The sequence below is a fragment of the Anas platyrhynchos genome, chromosome 2, assembly GCF_047663525.1.
Source record: "Anas platyrhynchos isolate ZD024472 breed Pekin duck chromosome 2, IASCAAS_PekinDuck_T2T, whole genome shotgun sequence".
NCBI classification, from domain to species: domain Eukaryota; kingdom Metazoa; phylum Chordata; class Aves; order Anseriformes; family Anatidae; genus Anas; species Anas platyrhynchos.
In genome coordinates, this window is record NC_092588.1 from 137,248,715 (window position 1) to 137,265,434 (window position 16,720).

The 16,720-nt window shown below is 44.1% G+C and overlaps 1 protein-coding gene across 6 annotated transcripts in view; it reads right to left on the reverse strand.

The window, feature by feature from the left end:
• The window catches only part of ADAM22 (ADAM metallopeptidase domain 22), a 139,293-nt gene extending 127,462 nt beyond the window's left edge, over positions 1-11,831 (reverse strand). For 2 of the 6 annotated variants that reach the window (XM_027450738.3, XM_038174706.2), the window contains exons 1-2: positions 11,560-11,827; positions 11,297-11,457 (exon numbers count right to left, since the gene is read on the reverse strand). In XM_027450738.3, coding sequence (XP_027306539.3) covers positions 11,297-11,457; positions 11,560-11,617 — 219 coding nt within the window. In that variant the 5' untranslated portion in view covers positions 11,618-11,827. Of the gene's footprint in view, positions 1-11,296; positions 11,458-11,559 lie in introns of all 6 variants that reach the window. The other 4 variants (XM_027450736.3, XM_027450740.3, XM_027450739.3 and 1 more) reach the window with 4 other exon arrangements.
• Between the last annotated feature and the right edge of the window lie 4,889 nt (positions 11,832-16,720).

The window sequence follows — 16,720 nt, forward strand, 5'->3', positions numbered from 1 at the left end:
CATGTTCATTTCTGAACCCTGGATCCCATCTGTGCCAAATGTTCTCTGTGCCAAATGAGGGAGAGGGAGAGTTAAACCCCACTGGCAGAGCACAGTGCCATCCTCCAGTTCGTGTCAGTGGAGTTTTGCCAGCTCTCACCAAAGGAAGATCCCAGCAAAGATGTAAACATGACCTAAAATAGCTTTTCTCCACATAAACAACATATCATATTATAGAATGGTTTGGGTTGGCAGGGACCTTAAAGATCACCCAGTTCCAGCCCCCTGCCATGGGCAGGGACACCTCCCACCAGACCAGGTTGCCCAAAGCCCCATCCAGCCTGGCCTTGAACACCTCCAGGGATGGGGCATCCACAGCTTCTCTGGGCAGCCTGTGCCACTGCCTCACTATGCTCATTATTGAGAATTTCCTCGTAACCTCTAATCTAAATCTTCCCTCTTTTAGTTTAAAACCACTTCTCCTTGACCTACCATTATCTGACCAACGAAAATGTTGCTCTCCATCTCTTTTATAACCCCCCTTTAAGTATTGACAGTCTAGAACAAGGTCACCCCGGAGCCTTCTCTTTTTCAGGCTGAACATCCCCAGCTCAATGAGATCAGAGTCAGAAGCAAGGACTACTTGTATTTCTAAAATGCCAGTAATTATTCTTCTCAGTAGTAAGAAAGAAAAATAAATCTCTTTTATTATTTATTTGCAGTTTTGCAGTAGGAGGCTGTCTGCACATACTACAGTAAAATCCCTAGTGAGATGGATGAGGGGAGCAGCACCAAAAAGAAGCAGTCCTTAACACAAACCTGTGCAATTTATCACACAGATACCATTCCTGCAAATCCAACACCTGGGCAGCTGAAGGCATCCTTTAGAAGTCCTGCAGATGTGCAACGCTGAGCTCTGCTGGACTCACTCAGCTATCCCTGTTCATGCATCTCATCCTATACGTTCACCTGGCACTCCAGAAACGCAGGCATCTTTGAACAGTTACAACAAACTGACTTACAACACAATAAATAAATAAATAAATTTGTTTAAATGTTTTTCTCCTGAAAACTTCTCTTCCTTGCTCACCCAAGGTTAAATAATCAGGCAATGAAGATAAGAAAACTACCGGGTTATCACTGCTAGCAAATCTAGCATGATGTACCATTTGATCTTACAGATCTAAAAAGACAAATTTAAGTAACTGAATAGGCAAGATGTTGCTTCCCAAAAGGCAATCTAACACTAGTTTCAGGCCCCAGAAAACAACATGGAGATGGATCTTATATCCACTATGTTTTATGATTACATTAATTTGACTTTAAGATAATTTTACTTATAACCTTTGATTTCCTATGAGACTAATTAACATAACTTCTGTTGTTGTGAAAGCCTTCATATCTCAGTGAAAGGAAGAACTGCAAGAACATTTGGGAAGGCACGCTCTTTTAGTTTTATTTTTCTTAAAGGGAAGCAACAAAAATTCTTGTATAAAGTCACAATATAATTAATGTGCCAGAGGTCTTAAATAAGTTGAGGCAAAAATGGAAAATCAGTGACTATTAACCTCATGTGTTTAAGGTTCTTCATCAAAGATTAGCGGCTAGGAAAAGCATGATAAAATAGGTTATTATGAGGATGATTAATAAAGTACTGGATTGCAAGTAGGAAACAAATGAAAGTCGTGAACAAAAACTCAAAGTTCAAAATGTTTTCCTGCCATAATTCATACAAAACTTTGATGACCATGGAAGATCACATTTCTACACCAAGACGGACAGAGAGCAAATAGAGACTCATTCTGCAACATGAGGACTCTGCAGTCTTCATTGCTCTCCACAGCAATTGTAGATTTTGGAGACTCATAGGTAAAATGAAAAGCAAAACAAAGAGATGCTACAGGACTTGATTGTGTAACTAGATGGTGAACCTATTTCCACATGAAGAAGTATGAGGTCAGAGGGAAAGGACTCGGACAAGGAAAATCTTTCTTACATGAAATTTCCCTACAAAACCCTCTCCTATGGACATCTGGCAGTTTCAAGTGGACAGACCTCAAATGAGCAGCTACTCATGCACAGCTGCAGCCTGAGAGGCAAACAAATTAAGCACAATGAATCTGCAGAGGGAGAGAATACAAAACAAGGCATGCAACGCATGCGCCAAAGGGAACACTTGAGGATGAACCCATATGAATCGTTGTGTCATTCAGCTGTCACTCAGCTGTAGAAAGGGCTGCATTGTCTTAAGGACAACATTTAGGCAAGAAGGAAAGTTCAATGAATCTAACCGGCTGAAGGAGTGAAGGTATTTGGACTTTTCGTTCACTGAAGCAGATGGTGCTTTGAGGTAATTTCTAGTTTTCCAAGTTCTAGAAGGAATCAATAATGTTGAGAAGAAGATGCCCTTTTTAGCAACTCTTGTAGACTTCAGAAATGAAGGAACAGAGTTTCATTACCAGATGAAAGACAAATCTGCAGAAACACTCCATTAATGCTGCCTTTGCATTACACATATAGCACTCAAAAGTAATAAAAATAGCGCAAGATAACTTTGTTTCTTTGTACACCAAAATATTATTCAGCAACACAGTCACATATTCCAAACATTTTCAATTGGTCTTACATTTAGTTTGTAAACAGAAGCAAGATTACCAATAGATTAGGTCTTCCCACTGTGAGTAACAAGCACTCTTTGACACCTTGTGCCTACCAACATGGCCAAAAAACTTTTCACATAAACAGTTCTCTGGCAACAGCAGAAAGTTTACCAACATTTTGTCAGCACGGTAGGCTAAGAAGAGCTTGATTAAACTTGCAGACTCTAGGCATACCAATATATTGCTCAACTCCATGGATAATAATTTTTAAATATGACTCACCCTCTACATTCAAGTATCAAAGTCCTGTTTAAAGTTGAAAAATGCCAGAAAAGCACAATTCAAACTCATTTTCCTCTTGATACAGCCTACAAGATCACAATGAATCAACATTTTCACTGTATACATTTTCTGAAATAGCTGATGGATTTTTTTCATTCTCATAGAATTTGAGGGGCTGAAATACCCTAAGGAGAGAGACATTTCTGGAACAGAATGTGTTCTTATATACTGCTGTTCTTCTGGGCAACTTTTGAGCTGTAATTCAGGGTTATAACCTACACACCCACATACATCCAACTTTTATTATCAGGGTACCATTAAAAAGCATTTACCCACACTTTTTTTTTTTTTTTTTTCTAAAGCTTGTTTTAGTATTACACTCTGAAAATAAGCTTTTTCTAAAGCATGGTCACTTGCTACAGTTTTCTGGTCTGGGCACATTTATTTCAATTACCAAAAAAAAAAAAAAAAAAAAAAAAAGTGATTTTTTTGTACAAGATTTGAAAAGACAACACCAACTAACGAGCTAGCTTTATCAACGTATCCTTATTGTCTCCCTTACAGTGAGTCTCATCCGCATGCGTCGGCAGACAAATGAGAGCAGGTCAGATTACTAGAGAAATCACCAAATTTCACTGTCAAATGGCAAATGCCCAGCAGCAATGCTGTGCTATTAACCTTTCTTTAACTGAATCCAGGTTTGAAGTTGAAGTTGAAAAATACAATACTTGAAGAGGAAATTTAGAGAACAAAAACCTAAAACATATCAGCAGAAAAATTAGAGGGACAAGTGGAGCAGGAAGATCCCACAGTCTTGTGTCAAAGACAGGTGGGCTCAGCCCTCTTCTGGCACTGGCCTTCAGCCTCCACATCCATCATTATCCAGGCCCAGGGAACAGACGTGGGCCTGGGCTGGCCACCAGATCATCCGATCACAACTCTGTGAGCTCCCTCCCCTGAAGAAGGAGGGCGATCATGTACCAAAGAGAAGCAGCAGCTTGGATCCATGGGAGCCAAAGACCCATATAATCCAGAGAGAGAAACTTGGCAGGTGGTGGCCGCAGAAAGCAGAAGGATCACACACCTCAGTGGGGCTGATCAGAGGGGGTCCAGCACTGAGACAGCACTAGCCAAAGGAGCCCACACTTTAGAAAGCTGAACTTTAGAAACTTTTGAAGGTTTTATAGAGTTCAATTGAACTTTAAGCAGTGTTTGACAGGGTAATTGAAATAATGTTTTAACAGGCCCAAGAAAAGTCATTAGTCTTGAGTCCCTTAAAGGCCTGGATAGTTGCTGAGAAGACTTCAAAGGAGACCTGAAGTAGCAAAATATAAAATGACACAGGCCATGACAGTGTTTTATATATATATATATATATATATATATATATATATATATATATCATAATGCTCTTGTGCCTAACACTTTAGAGTGAATGTTAACTTCCTATGTAGTTCCTCCTCAGCAATATTCATCCTGATGCTGTTTGGATGCAACACTCTTCTGCATCGTGAATACGTTATAGGAGATCATTAATTGCAAGGGTCCCAGAACAGGTGCCCTCGGTGAAACAGTGGGAGAAAGAATATTCAGCCTGACCCTGCACTCAGGTGCACTGACATAGATCAGGGGTAAATACAGATATTGATCGCCTGAGCTGGAAAGGATTGCTCTGTCATACTCTGATCTTAAGCATATAGCTATTACGTTGATCATGGCAACAAGCAAATTTGGGGAAAAATACTTTCTATAAGGATTGTTACATCTGATCCTTTAAGATCCTTTGTGACTGTATATAAGCCTGTTTTATGAGATTAAGCTTTTGGAATCTCTCTTCTCAGCTCTGCTATTGTACAAACAAGAGGCAATGCCACAAAACAAATATTTCCCCTGCTGCCCTTTTCCCCACATTAGGATGTTCGAAGATACTTATGTTTTTTAATCACCCCTCAAAATCTGAGTCCTGATATAGTATTTCTGCAACAGAAACACTGAAACAGCAGCTAACAGAAGGTTTTTTGCTGAGTGCATTTTGGGCATATTCATTCATTGTCATAAGAAATCTCATTATCAAGTATGGACTTTGCTGAAATGAGCTTGCAAAGAGGAATGATTTAGAAATGTGAAATATTCTTTGCTTATAAAATGCCAAAACACCTGCTATAAATATGTACATTTTATCAAAAAGTCAAACTAAAAGTCCCTCTTATAACAGAAATCAAAGGGCACTTTCAATGCCCTTGCAGCATGCGACAATCTATATCAAAAATTGCCTTTCAGCAGTTTTTTTCCTCTTCATGAAAGCAGGACCTGCATTAAGAGTATTGGTACTTTGACTGTTATTCACATATTCATGAAAACAGATTATTGCTAGGTTGGTGAAGTATCTTATTCTTACACAAATATTGCAGAACTGCACATTTTGAAGATACAATGAAGTATTTATTACACACATTTTGCCAAATGCCTTCTAAACCTTAAGGGAAGTGGGAGAAGAAGCAGAGGCATGAAGAAAACCAGATCTGGCAGCAAACCAAATGCATGTTCTTTTTGCTCACTACAGCCTCTGTCCCAGTTTATCCTCCTCTCCCTTTGGTTTTGTGGTAGGTTGATTGAAAATTATGCCTAAGTTTCTTCAAGAGACAGCAGTCATTTGATTAAGTGAGCAGAAAATAATTTTTAAAATTGGGCAATTTCTCATGACAGTTCTCTTTCCAACAGTCATCATCCATCAGTCCTAAAATCCAGAGTTGTTTTAGAAACCCCTCAGCAGTCAGAACTCATTTTTAACCACAGATTGCTAATTGTTTGAGCTACCAAACACAGGAAATTGTAATATCAACAGAAGTTGACAGCACTGGAACAGAAAGCAAGAATGTTTCAAATAATGTTAGCAGTTTCAGGAGCACCTGCAAAGAATAGGAATGTCATGTTCCAAGAGTAAAGTGAAAGGCCAACAAGTCAGAGAAGCCAGTAGCAAAGACTGGGCAACACCTGAAAAACTGATGAAAGATTTCAATTCAAAGGGCAAGCAGAGCCACGTGAGCTCAGCATGACAGAGCGGAGCTTCTCTGCAATTGATTATTAGCGGTAAGAAGTTATTTAAGAAATTTGTAAGCCATGCTTCCCAATCATTTTATGGAATTGTGTAATTTGGTCTCAGACAATCCAGAAATGCAGACAGCGGAAGACAAATAAATACCTTGCTGCAAACTACTGACTCACTCTGGACCACAAACCATGCTCAGCTCTGTCCCAAGGCACAATCCAGTCCTGGGGCTTCTTCGTGCCAGGCTGCAAGTCAGGCTACCACCAAATCAGGCCTTTTACTCACTCCAAAGGATTTCAGTGTACCTTCATGACAACTGGCAACAAGCAAGCAAAAAAACAGGCTGAGAAACAGAAGTTGCCCTACTATGAATGTTTTGCATAGCCAACAAAGGTGAGTTAATCTATACCCATAGCAGGTCACTGAGTCAGGGCCTTGTTCCCACTGAAAATAATAGAAAATCTTCCAAATTTCCCTATCAACACCTAGATATATCAAAAAGAGGTGACTGCCGTGCAAGCCCCAAGATGAACAAAGCTGTCCCTCAGTCTGTGCATGCAGACCCGTTATCGTGGCCACAAAGTGCTGGCTGCAAGGAGAACTGGGACCTTCTCTGCTGGCAGTGAGTGGCCATCTTCTCCACTTGGCTGATCCCAAACTCCGCTCCAAACGCTGGAAGTAACCTTCTCCTCAGTCCAAGGGCCAGTACCACATCCCATGCGTGATGGAAACACCAGGTAGGGAGCACCGCAAGAGACAAGGATCAGACAAAACCAGTTACCCAGTTAAGCGCAGGAGGAGCTTACTGGTGTACTATCGATTGCAAGGCACATGCAGAGACCTTCCCAGAGCCAATGTTGTGGCATGGTCACAGGGAGGCTGCAGTCTCCAGCCAGGAGCCAGATGACTATTAAGTCAGCCTTAGGGTTGAGAGAAGGCTGAAGGCGGTGTAGCTGTCTGGCACTCTAATCTCCAGCTGGAAAATGAATTGCATCTTCACAACCGGAACATTTGATCCACAGAAAATGGCCCTCTAAAGAGAGTGCTGATGTAGAGGGCAAACTCACGTTTGTAACAGCAGACTTGGTGTTTTGTTTTGCTCTCCCTTACAGGTAGAAGAACAAATGCAAGCAATGGGGAGAAATGCTTACTTACACCCACAATTCAATGAAGAACATGCCTACACACTGCCAGCTAAAAGAAAGAATTAAGAATCTGTGCTTCTTAACACTACCAAAATATTGGTCAAGCCACACAATTAAAGGGTTCCTCATATTTTCTATTATATGAACGGTCCTTGTCTTAAAGACAAGAATCTAGGCTTAGCCTTCACTGTATGCCCATGTTATATAGGACGTTTATTTTCTTATAGGCTTATTTATGCAACAGAAAATTACATGTTCATTGCTATGATCCTGGAGTGCTTTAATGATAACATCAATATTCCCACATTCTCAGATATATTTTACCTTGATTACTCTTTAGATTAAGTGCTGTGCAGCTGCTAACAGGCCCCCTTTGGGGAACAGAGGAATTGAAATACAGGAATGTATTGTAGTGACACTATTCCATGGTAGAATTAAAAGCAAGATCCCAAAGTCTGGTGTATACTCCAATGCTCACTATACAGCGTGTGTTCAAATGTTAATGACAGGAATATATAATATCTTACAACATTCCCCTCGTGCTGTGCTCTGAGGTTCGGCAATCTTGGACAACTATGACTGTAAGCATGGATGTTGAGAAGTCATTCAATAGAAGTCACTCAATAGATATAGTGATGGCAATGGAACAGAAAACCCCCCAAAAAAAGGTCACTAGAGAAATACCTCAACAAATGTTGAAAAAAAAAAAAAAAACACAGATTTTTAGAAATCTGCCAACCATTACTTCCCTTCCAACATTACTTCCCTTCCCTACTTGCTGGCTCATGGTTAACTTGTTGTCCACCAGGACCTTCAGGTCTCTCTCTGCAAAGCTGGTCAGCCCCCAGCCTGTCCTGGTGCCTGGGGTTGTTCCTCCCCAGGTGCAGGACTTTGCACTTGCCCTTGTTGAACCTCATGAGGCTCCTCTCCAGCCTATCCAGGTCCCTCTGAAGGACCACACAGGCCTCTGGTGTGTATCTACTCCACCAAGAACAGAGTATGCAGCTTCAGACAGGCATATGGAGACCAGTTTCATTGGGAATGGCCTTAGGGAAATGTTACCACCTCCATTTAGAAAAAAAAAAAAAAAAAAAAAAAAAGAAAGCTTTAAGAAAAGGCCCTCAAGAAAGGCAGCCTGAATCCAACAAGAAGATAGTGATCTCTGAAAGACCAAGCACAAATGAAGGACCAAAGCACTAAAGATCAGTCCTGGCAAAAACACTGCATTACTCAAAACAAGCTTTGCCACTCTGCAGCACAGCCCTTCCTGACGGGGGCTTAGGTAGGGTAGAGGATCCTGTGTTCACCTACCAAACCATTTTCCAGACTGCCTCAGTATAAGTGGGGTCCATTCCCTGCCCTGCTTAGCTCTCAGGAGCAAGGCAGATCACCGTCTGATGCAGAATAGGTGTAAAGCAGAGCGTAGGGTCCTGCTAAACAATGTGCCAGAAACAGCCATCTGCATGATGTTAGCTTTACAACAGGAGTAATTCTAACTAGCTGCACAGACAAACCTGCAAAAAATACCAAGGGAAGGGAAAAATCTTCCAAAGCCCATCAAGCAAAGCTTGTCCACGGGCAAGGAATCTGCTGCTGCTTCTGCCCTCTGGTTCGGAAAGCTGGGGAGAAGTTTGCACAAACCTTGTACTCCCCTCCCGCTTTCCCACTGCCTCTTGAACATCAGGTGGCTACAGGAGGTACCCTCAGATTCCCTGCCAAGTGGAAACCCTCCTGCCTGCTCCTATCCCTTCCCCCAGCTCCAGGCAGGCTGTGGTGTTCCCTTCCCTCCCACTCCAAAGAAGGTGGTGAATATGCAGTGTCACTGGTTCGTGTTTGCTGATCTCTCTCTTCATAAGCGACTGGTTAATTCAGCTAGTGAAGGGGGGCATGCTGCAGTAACACCGAGACAGTAAAACTGGGACTTACCAATTCTCACTCTCCATGAACAGAAACTCTGGAAATATCCATAAAGTATCAGCTTGGTTCTCTTCTTTCATCCCCTTGCTTCTGCCTTCCCCCGAGCCACCATCCTAATTTCCCTTTGTTCAATCCCAGACCCAGGCTTGCATCCCTCTTGTACAACTTCTGCCCTTTCTGAAGCTAAAGCTTTCATCCAGGAATTAAAGGGATCCAATCCGATTTAACACAACTTCCCTCTCTCCAGCTTAACTAATCTCTCTCTCCTTTTATCTTTATCCAATTCATAACACAATTACATTGTTTTACATTAATTCAACAGCTAGTTGCTGTCTGGTCCTCTGACTGCACCATCCCATCAGGTATCTGCTTTTCTAGACATAGCTGCTTGTCCTTCAGCCATCCCAGGTCCTGCCCGAATGTTTTAACCTCCTGCAAGATGCATCCTTAAACCAAGCCACAAGGTCATTAGCTTCTGCTTTACCTCTTGGTTTGAGACCAGTTTTTCTAACTTTGATAGTCCAAAGACTACTAGCAATGGATAGAATGGGGTCTGGAGGCAGTCAAAGCCTAATTCTAATTAAACACAAAACAAACTAATGCACATGGAAAATGGCTGAGAGTCCCTCACCGTGTCACTGACCCTAGCCTGCTAACACCACAGTGCAGGCAAGGGTGTTTTTTCACCTCCAAGTAAAATCCAGCACTCTTTATCTTTTTGCTTTGCGTGACTTGTACCAGCCACCCAAAAGCAAACGTTAGCTCAGTTAGTCTGCAGCTTAGATACACACTCTGGCAGAGGTAAGGGTGAAAACACCCTTATGGGATGCTAGACGTTAAGAGCCAGGATATTAAATTACTCAACTGCAACAGCTAACAGCACTACTGCAAAAACACCTACAAGAGCTCCGTGGAAGCTCGTGCAGCCATACTGCTGTCCATTGCTGCCAAGCTGACTCAGATCTCCGGGCGAGGGATGCAGCATCCTGCAATTAAGATGTAACCGTGCCCTGTGCAAGAAGCACAGCAAACCGGTGCTGCTCTGCTTGTTCTAGCCAGCTTCCGCTTCGTAATTTTCTTCCTTCACATCCCTGCCAGCTACTGCATCCTTCAGTGGGGTCGCAGCCATTAGACACCGTGGGAGAGGCAGGGAGTGTTTTAAGTAGCAGAGGGAAACTTCTTGATCAGGAGGAAAAGTTGTAGCTGGACACTGAGCTTCACATGTTTAACTTCAATTTAGCCTGGAGACTGGTGTGAAACCGATGCATTTAACCATTTTTAGCCCACTAGATTTAGTTGTTTTCTGGTGGGAGCAATGCTGCTGCTGGCTAATGACTTAATGAAACATGGAAGACTTGAAAAAAAAATTATGAGCTTAAGGTTTGGTGAATAAAGTTTGAGACATCCAAGCAAACAAATCCCATAAATTAACTGTTTGGTCTGTGGGACCAGTACGTGGCTCCTGCTACTTGATCCAACCGTAGCCCCTTTAGCAGGCATGCCACACTGCCTTTGAATTTGTGAACGTCCAAGGGTCTTCAAGGCATCCCGAAATGCTGAGAGGATAATTTTTCCCTTTTGAAACAAAGCAGACATTTTGGAACTTTGAGAATCCTACCTTACTGTGCTGCAAATACGGCCATCGGGTCTGCAAAATCTCTACGTAAAGGCAGTAACATCGGGAGGCAAATAAATATGCTAGGATGAGACTTGGTTATTTAACTACATAAAAATTAAAAGCTGTCTGTGCTTGTACTTCAAGGATTATAAAAATAAATAAATAAATGAATCTGAGAGCATTTTTTCAGCTATTTTGTTTCTAAAATTGACAGGAGCCAGGGAGGGGAACAGAGGCCTGCAACTCATCCTGCATATCAGCAGTTACCTCAAACGCACAGGGTTTTTCAGGGCTTCATCCATAACAGAATGCACTCAGCGTTTTTCCCTGTAGACTCAGCGTTCACGGAGCACCTCAAACACGATGCTCGGCCACCGGGACTAAAACCGCCGCATTTAATGCAATAAAACCCGCAGCGGCTGGCCTGTGTGAGGCTGAAATCTCAGATCGTTCCCCGTCTGGGTGGCAACACGCGAGGCAGATCCCTGCACTGAGTTCACCTCCGGCGTTTCGGGGGCTCCCCTTCCTATCCCCAACCCGCACCCAGGTGGCTGCCGCCCGCCCGCCCGCAGCATCCCCGCTCCGCTGCCGCAAAGGGGCCGCAACTTTCCTCCGGCCCGAGGGGAAGGGGACGGCTTAAAATAACACCCGGGGACCGCTCATCCCTCCGGGCGCTGGGATCAGCATCCCGGCGGCTGGCTCCTACCTGGCTCCGCACCGCGCCGCTCCGCACCCGCGTACTCAGCGCCGGCCTCCGCGCCCCGCCGCCGCCCTCTCCGGCGAGCAGCCGCAGGGGCCTGATGCTCTGGCGCTCGGCGAAGCGGTTCTCGCCCCGCCGCCGCCCCGCAGCCGCCGGCCCGGAGCCTGCTGAGCAGGGAGAGGCAGCAGGGGTCAGGGTTACGGGCTCGGCACCCCCCCACCTCCTGCCCGCCCGCCCGCCCGCCAGCCCCCGGGGTCCCCCCTGCTCACCTGGGGCGGCGGGCAGGGCGCAGAGCGCCAGGGAGAGCAGGCAGGCGGCGGCCCGCATGGCGCCGCTCCTCGCCGCCGGGTGTCGCCGGCTGCCGCGCCTGCACCGGGCCGGGAGGGGACCGCGGAGGGTGGGGGGGGGGGAACCGGGGCTGCCGAGCTCCGCCCCGCCGAGCCCCCGGCGGAGGGAAGGAAGGGAAGGAAGGGAAGGCGGCGAGGCTGCTCCCCGCAGCCCGCTCCGCTGAGGGAAGCGCTGGGAAATGGAGGCGCTGCGGAGGGGAGCGGGGGGGGGAGGGGGGGATCCACGCCGGCAGCCCCCGGCCCCGGGGAGGCCCCGCTGAGGGACCGCGGAGCTGCCGGTGCCCCCCGCCCCTTTCTCACCTCCTCACTCGAGCACACCTTGCCGGCGTAAACCTCCCTTTCCTTCCCTATGACCTATTTTTCCTCCTTAAATTTCCATTTTTCCTCCTTAAAATTCCATTTCCCTCCTTAATTTTCCATTTTTCCTCCTTAATTTCCCTTCTGCCCACCCCACCGGGCTAACGCTGACAGAGGTCGGAGGGACCCTAACGCGGGGATCTGCTTCAGGCTGCAGCCTGCTCTCAAGAGCCCAAAGCCTCACAGAGTCCCCTCAGAGACAGCTCCCCAAAACCCAAGGGGTCTCCTCACTCCATCCGCACCCCAATTCTATGCTCCCACCTACTGGGAAGGAGCCAGACCGCTGGGCACCGCCACACACCTCCCCTACCCTTAACATAGCTAACTGTTTCTTCCTCAAGGAGTAGGAATTGCCTTAGGGTAGCCCTTCTTGCACCGTTTTCCTAAGTGGAAAAAAGCTGGCAATGCCTGACAACCAAAATGGCACAGAACTGGGGCAGTGGGCACAGCACAGGGCTGGCCAGCAGAGAGCACGGGGCCACGGTGCCCAAGGCATGGCTGTGTGGGAGCTGTAGGGTTGTCATGGAGCTGGAACCACAGCAACTGGTGCTGCGAAAGCTGCTGCGAAAGCTGCTGCTCGCTATGCTCTGGGAGGCGATAAAAATAAGTTCCTTTTCCTGATACTCAATCCGTTTTGCACAGCAGCGCTAGGTCAGGCTTTGACACCTCTGGTCTCACTCCCAGGAGCGTTCCCATGGGGAAGGTCAGTGCTCCCCGCCTGGTTTGGCTGGAGGTCCCATTTGGCTGTCTCATTCAAGGAAGCACTTACTAAGAAGTAAAGTCACTGTCCCACAGCAGGAGGTGACCTCTACAAGCTAGAGGTGAGGGAGACCCAACAGGGCACAACACTGCGTCTGGAAAGACGTAGCAGCTTTGAGCAGCCACCAGCCATAAAGTTTTGTGCTGACCTGCTTACACTGTAGTCATAGAGTCGAGGAAAAACAAAATATTACCTCAAAGTATCCATTAAGTCCTCACATACTTGTTCAAACAGCACACAATTAGCTTACGAAACTCTGCTGCAGGGTATCAAAAGGACCGAGGGTGGAGTGGGTAAAGAAAATGAAAAATTGTTCTTTAGATGGAGGAATTTCGCTACTATAATATGATGTTACAATAATACATACAACATATATATATATATATATATAAGTTGTAAATCCCTAGATGGCACACAGGGAAAGTTTACCAGGGCAACACCAGCCCAGGCACGGTTGCTTCAAGGTAGTGACTGAGGGGTTTTTTCCTAGTCTGTAGGTTAAGGGGATGGGGTGAGAAATGATGAAAGCGGCTTCACAAATAAAGCTCTTTTTTCAGTAACGACAACCCTATCTCAGTATAACCTTTCACTAATTTTAAGAACAAATTTTAGAATTGTTTTAGAAATGCAACCAATATGAGGGTAAATGCATTTTAAAAGTATGGATGCTAGAAGCGTATGTGATTAACCAAAGCAGATCTGAAAAAAAAATTTCATGGCCCTCTCCCTGCAAACCCCTGTTGTTTATATCTCTGCACCATTTTGGCCAAGAAAACACTCCCAGGATAAATACCAAAGATTAACTCAAAAGAGAAGGCTTAAATAAACGGCTGGTGGCGATTTCCCATATTACATTGAAAGATCTAAATTGTGTTGAAGGAAATCCTCATCTGCATGGCAGACGTCCCCTCCTCTTTTTGTACACAACTGATTAGAAAGGGGTGATTAGAAATTGTTGGTTTAATATACCTAACCCTTATGAGAAATAATATTTTCATTTATTGATTTTTTTTTTTTTTCCACTGGCTTCCAGGTCAGTTTAGGAAATCAGGCAGAGAACATTACTCTGCACTTCTTCGTACCTCACTGGAAGCTCCTTGAGGTTGCCCAGGACTGTGGCAGGCAGTCTACCTCTCAGCTACCAGCTCTTTGAGTGGGGTGCAGACACTTCTTCCAGCACAGGAATGGTTATTCACAAATGAAGGCCATTTTTCAGTTTTCACCGTCTTGCCAGTTAACATTCTATGGAATTTTATTACACTAGAAATTCATGCCAACTCTTTTTTAAAAGAGCAATAACAGCTCTACCCTACATTAAGATGTGTCTTCACCACTTGCCAGACCCAACGTGCATGTTCTATCTGGCTGTCTACAGCACAACTGCAGAAGAATGAGGCTTGAAAAACACAGCAATGTTTCAAAGGACAGGGAGAAAGCAGAAAAAGTGTTTAAAATAAAAGTGCTTCATAGGTAAATATTCAGCTTTTGATTTACTGTACATATTCTAAAGACTATTTTTGAGCCATAATTAATTGTGTGTCATAATTTAACAATTGAATTTAATATCTAAGTGTTACTTCTTTCCACAGCAAGTGAGATGCACTCAGATTGTAACTGAAATCTAGGGCACATTTTAAGAAACGCATTCTCAGTAGTCAATATTCAATTGTGATTAAGTTTATACGTATATACAAAAGCAAACACCTAAGGCTTTTTTTCCTGATACAACACAGTTCTATGAATACTTTGTGATCGTCTCCATGCATCTGGCTAGCTGTTACCATAAGCACACTGCCGTAAATACTTCCACGTGAATAGCTCACTTGCATTGGGAATACATGGTATTGAACCTCTCAGTGCTGCCGTGTAGCAGCCACATGTCCAATTACACCCATCTGTGCATTGGGACTGTGCACAATCCTACATTTGCAGCAGGGGTGTTTTGGACTAACACACGTTAGACCATTTGGCTCTAGTGGTTATTTAGTTCAGAGCATGGACATTACTTCAAAGCAGGAAGAGTATGCAATTGCAAGCTAAATATGGAGCAAATTACACAGAATCCCTTTTGAAGTTTAACTGATGGCACAGCCTCATCTGGAACACCCAACCAGCCGTTCCCCAGGAAGGATGGTGCAAGGTTCAGAGGAAGCCAGGGACTCCAGAAAGGTTGCTCAGGATGGCAATGGACAGGAACACAAAGAAATGACATACAGGTGGCGTAGGGAAAGCAACCTGGTGCTGTGCAACAGTTAATTAAACGTATACTAACTTCAACCCCACTCAGGAGCAGAAGGCTGGCTTTCCAGACACCCAGCTGCCACTTCGTTTCAAGCCCTCTGCAGTTTGGTGTTGAGCAAGAGCTGCTGCTTGAAGATCCTGCTACCACCTTTGGAAACACAGTAACAAGAGGGGATGTCGACAGTGGCTCCGCTGTGACAGGATGGCCTTCATTCACAAAGTCTGTAGCCAACAGTTTCACCAGCATGGCCTTAGAATGGCACGAGGAATATGGGGGAGACGTCTCTACAATGCTGAACGTTGGCCTCAAACTTAGACAAGGACAGCCTGTCAGTCCTGACTTTGTAATCTCCATTCACCTGAAAAAGCCTGGTGCTGGGTGTGAACCACACGTGGCATCCTCCTGACCACTTTGTCCAGCCAGCATGGACATGTTTTGGCAAGCTGCTCTTGAAAATCAGTTACTTTTGCCTAAGCTTAGGACAGATAGCCTTCAACTTGCTCAAGTTCTGCTCCCCGGTCATGGTCAAGAGCAGTAAGATGCTTCACCAACAGTCATGGGAGCCAGGAACCCCACTCCTGGTGGAAGATGTTAGAATAGTACTGAAGAAAAAAAAAAAAAAAAAGTTATTTTAAAAAGAAAGAATAAAAAATGGAAACCAACAGAATTTGAATCCTTGTAGCATATTACTGAGCTCCATTTAAGAACACGGCCCTCTTGGGGCTTACCTGAATGCGTACAACTCAGAAGTTATTGCAGAACACCACATAGGTGTGTCATTTTGCAGTCATCAACCCCTAATCTCACCCCACAGTCCTGTGATCAACTCTATGTGCATTCATATGCACACAGACAAACACACGTAGCCTGGATCCTTGAGAACTCTGTCCTCTCAATCACTTTTTTTTTTTACCTGAAAAGAAATATTTTTGTTGCTAATGACCACATACCATGGAGTGGTCATAGGCAGTAGTTGGACATCCACTGCAAAGATACCAAATCAGATGTAAGGAAAGTAAAATAGCACTTTTCTTCTAATTATTTATAAAAGCAGCTTTCAGCACCTACATATCATTTGGTGTTATCATCCCAATTTTACATTGTATAGCTACAGTTTCTATTTTAAGTTTCTAATGGAAAAGATTTCGCTCTCAGTAATGAAACAAAAACTAGGTACCAGACAACAAATCAGTCACCACTCATGATACATCACTGATGTATCAAACCAGCGTATTGTTCGTGCAAGCTTTTAGTAATCCTGTGCACATGCATACGTTGTTTTAACGTTTCAAAGATTATGCTAAAATCTTCCCCAGAAATGTGCTTGCCACATCTATGAAAAGGACACATTAAGGTCGTCAACTCAACAAGACACTCATTTAGAATAGAGTATTAACAATTGTTTTTGAATAGAATATAAAAATTACCTACCTCAGCTTCTCACACTCGCAGATAGCAAGACAGACTATCCAAAAATGAAGTGACATTACAAATTGGTATAGCTATTAAGAAAGAACCCAAACTGTAATTATGTGCATAATAATTACAAAGATGTACTTACAGATAAAACATACTTCTAACGTTGAACCTTTATTCTAGTGACTTAAGTGTACCTGTAGTGTTTTGACATTTCTCAGAAGCCCTGCCACACATTTCGAAAAACATACATTTCTCTTCAGACTTGGAAGTCTGAGACAAACATTCCAGTAACTAGCTTTCAGTAT